At 38.0% G+C, this 7818-nt stretch overlaps 3 protein-coding genes across 3 annotated transcripts; 1 reads left to right on the top strand and 2 right to left on the bottom strand.

Annotated features, from left to right (window-relative positions):
- On the bottom strand, positions 1 to 2094 carry LOC108863456 (protein trichome birefringence-like 13). Its single transcript, XM_018637890.2, has 6 exons — positions 1611 to 2094; positions 1350 to 1527; positions 1130 to 1273; positions 911 to 1031; positions 578 to 712; positions 1 to 424 (listed from the first exon to the last, which is right to left on the bottom strand). The coding sequence occupies exons 1-6, from the start codon at positions 1990 to 1992 to the stop codon at positions 161 to 163; spliced, it is 1224 nt and encodes a 407-aa protein (XP_018493392.1). The 5' UTR covers positions 1993 to 2094; the 3' UTR covers positions 1 to 160.
- A 789-nt stretch (positions 2095 to 2883) lies between these two features.
- Positions 2884 to 5806, top strand: LOC108863454 (DUF21 domain-containing protein At2g14520). The gene is made up of 11 exons (XM_018637889.2): positions 2884 to 3385; positions 3680 to 3756; positions 3845 to 3928; positions 4017 to 4130; positions 4217 to 4303; positions 4404 to 4543; positions 4631 to 4718; positions 4801 to 4874; positions 4948 to 5075; positions 5166 to 5428; positions 5518 to 5806. The coding sequence occupies exons 1-11, from the start codon at positions 3208 to 3210 to the stop codon at positions 5560 to 5562; spliced, it is 1278 nt and encodes a 425-aa protein (XP_018493391.1). The 5' UTR covers positions 2884 to 3207; the 3' UTR covers positions 5563 to 5806.
- A 259-nt stretch (positions 5807 to 6065) lies between these two features.
- Positions 6066 to 7738, bottom strand: LOC108856873 (proline iminopeptidase; the record flags this gene model as incomplete). Its single annotated transcript, XM_056986409.1, is given in 8 exon segments — positions 6066 to 6306; positions 6391 to 6465; positions 6572 to 6685; positions 6786 to 6887; positions 6986 to 7083; positions 7263 to 7356; positions 7467 to 7529; positions 7628 to 7738. Coding segments are annotated over 8 exon segments (750 nt in total), but the record flags the coding sequence as incomplete, so codon positions are not given.
- Between the last annotated feature and the right edge of the window lie 80 nt (positions 7739 to 7818).

Here is a 7818-nt window from a genome sequence, read left to right as displayed (position 1 = left end):
TAATGGAAAACAATTTGCATGTTGTAGGTTACTCAAAGAGAGAACTAACATATAATATTTTTTGTTGGACAAAAACATAAAAGTTTACAAGAGTACTAAAAAAATCAACTACGACTTTAAAAGGAGAAAAATCCCATCGACCCAAAGCATGTGATTTAGGTTACAAACCTTCAATCCTACCGAGAGTTGCGACGAACAAATCATTCCAAGTGTCAGTCAGGCCCGGGAGGCACCAATGCATACAGTCATCATGATTCTTTCCACCAGATGTTGCCGGATGAGCATCTGCTCTGTACTCGCTCATTTGAGTTATGTCCAAAACGTGGAAACCGCTCCTATTCTCGAGGGAGTTGTAAAGGTGTTGATTCACCAAACGAACCTCAACATTTGTTCCATTGTTCTTCACAGAAAACAGTTCTTCAGCCTACCAATAAACAAAATGGGACAAATTATATCTTTTTCTGGAGTTTACATTCAGCAAAAAAAAAAAAAATTGTATGTTTCTATCCGTTACCACTTGCAAAAGAAGATTCATGAACTTTGGATAGAACAACGGTATTGATTGAAAATGACTTACTTCTCTAGGTAACAAAGGTTGCAGTCTTTGACAAGTACCACCTTGGTTCCAGTCACCTCCTTCAAAATGCCTGGGTGATTGAGTCCGGAAGAATAAGATCCCCCCAGGTCGCTTTGTTTTCTCCACAAAGTTTACCTGTGACAATGGAAATATTCCAGTACCAACAGTTTATCATATCCCACACTTTGGTGCCTACATAGAGACTGGTTATAAAACGGTATAGACTCAGTTATGGCACATATTCATTTTTGTAAACAGATAACCTAGCAGAGTTGTCATCAGACTGCATTGCAGTAACAAAGGAGAGTGAATACAGAAAACAGAAAAGTTTACCATGTTGCTCAGAACCCGATCTAGGCCGTCAGCAGGAGGTAGAGGAGGAAGTATTGGTCGGCCGCCTTCAAAGAAAAGCATTGGAGATTTTAAAGGATCAAACTTTGATGGCGCCCACCACCTTACAAAGTTTTAAAAGACATCAAAAGAAGGTTGTCAACAACATCTCAACTCCATATAAACTGAAAGAAACATCATTAAGATTAATTTCTTTGTTACCAGTGCCCGGTGTTAAAAATGAGGATGTCATGGAAGCTTGGAGCCTTGGCCCAAGAGCTTTCTGGAACATCAACATCAACTCTATACCCCTCTTTGAATCCAAGAGCTTCTAACTCACCTCCATTAGCTTTATCAGCTGACCACCTAATAAATCGTATAATCATATAAGCATGCAAATCAAAACTAACATAAAACAACGAGTAGAGCTTAATTAGCTTACCTACCATAACGCGCCAAGAGATTAGTTCGATGGTACGCAATGGTGAGATTATAACGCAAGAAGGTGAATCCACGATCGGCACCAGCTGGCCGCCACTTCTTAAGATCAGTGGACACAGTCTTTAACACGCAGAAGAGTGACACAAACATGTTCCTATTCAAAGAATCACCCACAAATCCTGCACTGTTTAAAACACACAAAATCTTAAAAGATTTTTGTATACAATCACAGAGAGAGAAGGAAGTAAGAACGTGTGTGTACCGATGTTGGTATCTCGATGAGATTCGAGGAACTGGAGCGGATCAAACGACGGGAGATCACAGTCGTTTGGCTTCCACCGCCACTTGGAGATGTCGAGGGCGTTGGTTTTGTTGCTGCGGAGGCAGTTCCATCCTTTGAAGATCTCTTTGCAGCTGCCGTCGTACCTGGCGGATCTGGGGTTTGGGTCGTAGATCCATGAGCCGGAGGAGAGGTCGCAGGTGCGGGGGGGAAGGGAGAAGGTGGAGGAGCGGTGGGTGTTTGTTGTTGGTCGGGAGGAGAGGGAAGCGCGTTTGGATAGGGAGAGGAGGAAGAAGATGGAGATGAAGCAGAGGAGTGAGAGTAGTGGGAAGAGAGATAGTTTGTTGGGTTGAGTCGTAGCCATTGGCTTATTGGTTGATGTTTTAGCGCATTTCTCAGAAGCTCTTCTTCAGCTATGGTGGAAGATTGCGATTTTTCTGTTTTTTATTAAAGGTTTTGAAACACATCTGTTCTGTTCTGTTCTTTTTTCGCTAAAATTTAATTTTCATTTACCGCACAGTATATTTTAACCCAACATATAAAATCACATATGATCACAATCAGTGTGGACCCAGGATTATTTTAAACCTGAGTCAGAAAATAAATGGGCTTGGGATCCAGACTAAAAAAGAAGTTAGGAGTGGCAGCCAAATGAATTACACCACCAAAACTAACGAATTTCAATGGTATAAACTTAAGAAATCATATTTATATGGGTCCGCCTCTGATCTACTGTAAGTTGGATCATGCCCTACCAGAACTAGAAGTCACCATATTTTTCACCACAATAAAACAAATTCATTTCAGATTCATTTTACCACATAGATCAAAATTATACTACAAGGCTTATATCGATAGATCTTCTTTGAAAAATGTATTTGAAACCCAGAACAACTGGTACACTGATACTAGAGTGAAATGCAAGATCAACAGCATCGACATGCAAATTCTCAATTTGGATCTTTTGAATATCCGAGATACTTTTATTAATTCGTTATTATCCGATTCATGTCTATCCCTGCTATACACCTTCCTCAGTGCACCCATCCCTACTATATATCCTATAGTTCACGTGCCTTTAGTTACAAAAAATATTTCCTAAAATCACATCACAACACCTTCCTCAGTGCACCCTGATACTCGAATCGAAACCCGATATCAATCACTCCACCTGCTAAATCATTGATACATCGACTCAGCAAGTCAGCATGATTGAATCTTCAAAGGACTAAAACACCCTTCCTCGAAAACACGCATACCTTATGTTGCAGGGGTGCTATAGTCTTTCACTACACAAACAGCACCGCAAGCCGAGTCTGATAAAAAGAAAACGAAACAATACATTTCCATCTCAACCTGCAGAGTTTGTGTGTTTCAACTTTGCGTCTCCCACTTATTTGTCGGATCTCTGTCCTAATCTCTCCAACTTTTTTTTCATGTTCCTTTAGGAGAATTTTTTTTTTGTGAGCTCGTATTCAGCTGACTTCTCCCTCCCTAGACGGTTGATTTTGACCGTACTTGATGATCTCGAAGAAACCCTTTTAGTGCTTGTTTTCTGGAGTATTGTAAAAAAAGAAAGATGGCTGTGGAGTATGAATGCTGCGACAGCAACTTCTTCATACACATTCTCGTGATAGTGTTGCTTGTCTTGTTCGCTGGGCTTATGTCTGGTCTCACTTTGGGTCTTATGTCCATGAGTCTCGTGGATCTCGAGGTTCTTGCTAAATCTGGCACACCCAGAGACCGCAAACATGCTGGTACTTTTTTTGATTCTATTATTTTCACCAACCTGAGAAATTTTAGACGTGTGCTTTGATTTTTATATTTTTTTTAAAACGAATATTGTCTCTCGCATGTGTTTGGTAGGTAGACGTCACTAGAATCTCCCTGTTATTGTTATTTGATTATCTGATTAGTTTATGTAGTTGTGAAGATTAATTAACTTCTTAAACTGGGTCCAGATTTTTTTTTGGAAATATTAAATTGTATTGATGCATTTTCTAGATGTTACTTGCGTTCTCTTATTGGGATTTTTAATTTTATTGATGCAGCAAAGATATTGCCAGTTGTGAAAAATCAGCATCTTTTGCTTTGTACGTTACTGATATGCAATGCAGCTGCTATGGAGGTAAACTTTTATCTTTTACCCCAAAACGTAAATCATAAAGTTCATGAATAATTAATTAACTCGACTTTATTTTGTTTTGTATTGTCAGGCGCTTCCTATTTTTCTTGATGCTCTTGTGACTGCTTGGGGTGCTATTTTGATTTCAGTGACATTAATTCTTCTCTTTGGTGAGGTGAGATCTTGTGAATTATGATCTGGTACACTGTAATATTCTCCATATGACACAATTGAATAGTTTAATTTTAACTCCTCATCTGCAGATTATACCTCAGTCAGTTTGTTCCCGTCATGGTTTGGCGATTGGTGCAACAGTTGCTCCATTTGTTCGTGTTCTAGTCTGGATCTGCTCTCCAGTTGCATGGCCAATCAGTAAGGTAATTAAAAAAAAAACACACTGCAATGTCATCCTGTCCTGTTTATTGTACAAATTTGTTTATTGTTGCATTATATATAATTACAGCTACTGGACTTTCTACTTGGTCATGGTCATGTAGCACTTTTCCGTAGAGCCGAGCTGAAAACACTTGTGGATTTGCATGGGAATGAGGCATGTCTCTCTCTATATCCTCTTCAAAATTAATGACAAGTTTCTCTTTATGCTTTTTAACTTTAGCCCAAATAATGTAGCAATCTTATTTTTCTTTCAGGCTGGTAAGGGTGGAGAGCTGACACATGATGAAACAACAATCATTGCTGGAGCTCTTGAGCTATCTGAGAAAATGGCTAAAGATGCAATGACACCAATCTCCGAGACTTTTGTGATTGATATCAACGCAAAACTGGACAGGTCTTTGTCTTTGTGTAACCGTCCTACACGGATCTTATATTAAGTCATGCGTGAACATAATTTCCTTTTTTTTTGTCCTTCCAACAGGGATTTGATGAATTTGATTCTTGAGAAAGGTCATAGCAGAGTCCCTGTATACTACGAGCAACGTACAAACATAATTGGTCTTGTTTTGGTAAAAAATTCTATCTCACCTTTCAACTTAAAAATCATTTTTTTTTCCAACGGTTGAAGAATCTTAGTGATGGGTTCTACAGGTGAAGAACTTATTGACTATCAATCCAGATGATGAAACGCAGGTCAAGAATGTCACAATACGAAGGATCCCAAGGTATCTTTATCTCTTACAGTTTCATATGCTTCAATAGCTGATTGCTTGTTCTTTCTTTTTTTTTTTTCTCTAGAGTTCCAGAAACCTTACCGTTATACGATATATTGAACGAGTTCCAGAAAGGTCACAGCCACATGGCTGTTGTTGTGAGACAAGGCGACAAAATCCACACATTACCCAGTAATGACGCTACTAATAACGGTAAATGTTTTTTTTTTTTTGCATTGTGGGAGTAAATATGAGATGGAGATCTCATACAAAGACTAATAACATTTCCTTCTCTTTGAATAGAGAATGTAGTTGAAGTAAGAGTGGATGTTGTGGAGGATGAGAGAACCCCACAAGAAAAGAAGCTGAAGAGAAGGAGACCACTTCAGAAATGGAAAAGCTTTCCAAACAGAGCGAATTCATTTAGGTCGAGGAGTAAGAGATGGTCCAAGGATAACGATGCTGATATTCTGCAACTGAACGGACATCCACTGCCAAAGCTAGCCGAGGAGGAAGAAGCTGTGGGTGTCATTACAATGGAAGATGTCATTGAGGAACTTCTTCAAGTAAGGAAGGAAACCTAACTTACTTTTTATTCTCTCATTCTCGTTTGTTCTGTTTTCAACTCATTTGTTTTTGTGAATTGTGGCTGTAGGAAGAGATATTCGATGAGACGGATCATCATTTTGAAGACTCGTGACAGCAACAACTTCAATACATGGTGCTAGAGTTTTTTTTTTGTAAGGTGCTAGAGTTTGAAGATCAAATATCTTCGTACATGTTTTACTGTGAAAAGAGTCGTGTATATCACATGTATTAACGCTGTTTCTTAAGTACAGTTATTTCCGTACATTAACAATTGTTCGGACATTTAGGAGTAAAAGTTTTCCTAGCATGAACTGTTAATATATGTTTATATCATACTTTTTTTTTTGTAACTGGTTTATATCATACTTTGACCTAAAATTGTGTGTTCTTTATTTCTTATCGTACAATAAAACCGTCAGAGCAGAGAACAATGCTACTGTCATTAAGCCTGGAAATTTCGGTATTTGGTTTTTCTCCTTGACATATTACCCCTTAAACATAAGTAATTAGTAATTACTATGCTAACTATTTCTTTATCACTCGCCAGTTGCATACATTTTCGGATTACATATATACCCATTTCATGTTTGCTATTACTAGACTCTTTACACAAAATGAACAAGTACTGTATCAGCATTCAAAATTATTCTTTTTTGACAATAACAGACGTCTGTCTGTGAATGTGATCTTACTTTGCAGAAACAAACTTGAAGAAAAATTAACACAAGTCCCTGAGATATGAACGCAGTCCATCTGAGTATTTTCATCCCAAAAAAGCTTTCATCTTTTCATTTGCAACCACTAGTTCTGCTGCGATTCCAGGCTCATTTGCCGAGTGTCCACAATCACCAACAATCTGCAGGCCATGGGTCGCGTTACCAACAAGTAAAAACAAACTTAGAAGATAACTCATATTAAGAAAAGACTTTAGTAGCTTTACCTTGAGGTCTGCCTCTGGCCATGCTTTGTGCAGATCCCAAGCAGACATCATAGGACAAACTACGTCATACCTTCCCTGCTCATTGTAATAAACAAACACACAGCTAAGCAAACACATTCCCAATCGCATAATATACTATAATTGGAACCCACAAAATCAACTTCTTATATGAAGTATGCACCTGAACAATGGTGGTCTTGATATGTCTTATTTTATCAATATTCTCCAGCAAGTATGCGTCCGAGGTAAAGAAAGCCTTGTTTACAAAGTAGTGGTTTTCAATCCTTGCAAACGCCTGTAGAGCAAGGTCTTAAGAAATCAACTTAAAAATATTTTATATAGATTAAGATATAACAATAGATCAGGAAGATAAGCACACTCCTCGGACTACTAACCAATGAAAACTTATCATCTTCTGCCTTTTGAATGTTTCCATCATTTGGAAGAAGATGAGCAGTCCTCATTTCCCATTTAGTCCAAGCTCTTGCAGCTGCATACTATTTATACGATCGAAAATTCAATTTATCACCGTTGCTGACATACACAGAAATTTATTACAAGTACAAAACTAATAGATAAACAGATGTCAACATACTTGAGTTTCCAGATTATCGGAGTTGAGTCTTTTGTGATATGCATCCACTAGGCTACCTCTCTCGTTTTCTGGAATAAGATCTCTGAACTCCTCCCAAGCTATTAAAACAGAGAAACAACAGAACTCTTGAGGCAGACTTTTTTTTTTGTCACTGAGTCTTGAGGCAGACTCTTGCACAAAAAAACTCTAGTCTAGTCCCATGATCACTAAAGCTTATACAGAAATGTCTACAAAACGCAAACGCATATGGTAATCAGAGGGAAACAAGAAATTTTACCATCAGGATATATAGCAGCAGCACCACCCTCGTAAAACCAATCAATCTCCTTCTTTCGCAACATAAAGATCCCTCTAAGGACCAAACCAGTAACCTTAAAACCAAACAAATAAAGTAAAATGTGTGAAGGCTATCTTTCTTGTTTTTTTTTTTAATCATAATCAATGCAATGCTTTTTATTATTGCGAACATAATGATTTGCACCTTATCAGGGTGGGATTGGCTGTACGCGAGTGCTAAAGTGCTTCCCCAAGATCCACCAAAAACCTGAGGAGGAAAAAAAGAATGTTCACAATCTTCTTATGGATATTTTAGCCCTCAACAGCTAAGAGGAATATAAAAAAAAAAAATTAAGAAACTCTGACCAGCCATTCAGGAATTTTCAAATGTTGCCTTAGTTTTTCAATATCATTAACAAGGTCCCAAGTGGTGTTCTCCTCCAAGCAAGCATGCGGTGTACTCTTCCCTGCACCTCTCTGGAAATGAAAGAGATTTAAGATAAATGTAATTTTGTTAGTAATGTCATTAAAAAAAAAAAAAGAAACGGAGACCTGGT

The sequence above is a fragment of the Raphanus sativus genome, chromosome 5 (assembly GCF_000801105.2).
Source record: "Raphanus sativus cultivar WK10039 chromosome 5, ASM80110v3, whole genome shotgun sequence".
Lineage (NCBI taxonomy): Eukaryota > Viridiplantae > Streptophyta > Magnoliopsida > Brassicales > Brassicaceae > Raphanus > Raphanus sativus.
This window is presented reverse-complemented; position numbering and strand designations above follow the sequence as displayed.

Coding starts and splice junctions, on each gene's coding strand:
- LOC108863454 (XM_018637889.2), top strand. CDS start 3,208: ATGGCTGTGGAGTATGAATGCTGCGACAGCAACTTCTTCATACACATT. Junction 3,386..3,679: donor CAGAGACCGCAAACATGCTG/GTACTTTTTTTG, acceptor TTATTGATGCAG/CAAAGATATTGCCAGTTGTG. Junction 4,131..4,216: donor TTGCATGGCCAATCAGTAAG/GTAATTAAAAAA, acceptor ATATAATTACAG/CTACTGGACTTTCTACTTGG.
- LOC108863456 (XM_018637890.2), bottom strand. CDS start 1,992: ATGGCTACGACTCAACCCAACAAACTATCTCTCTTCCCACTACTCTCA. Junction 1,032..1,129: donor ATTTTTAACACCGGGCACTG/GTAACAAAGAAA, acceptor AAACTTTGTAAG/GTGGTGGGCGCCATCAAAGT. Junction 425..577: donor AACCTTTGTTACCTAGAGAA/GTAAGTCATTTT, acceptor GTTTATTGGTAG/GCTGAAGAACTGTTTTCTGT.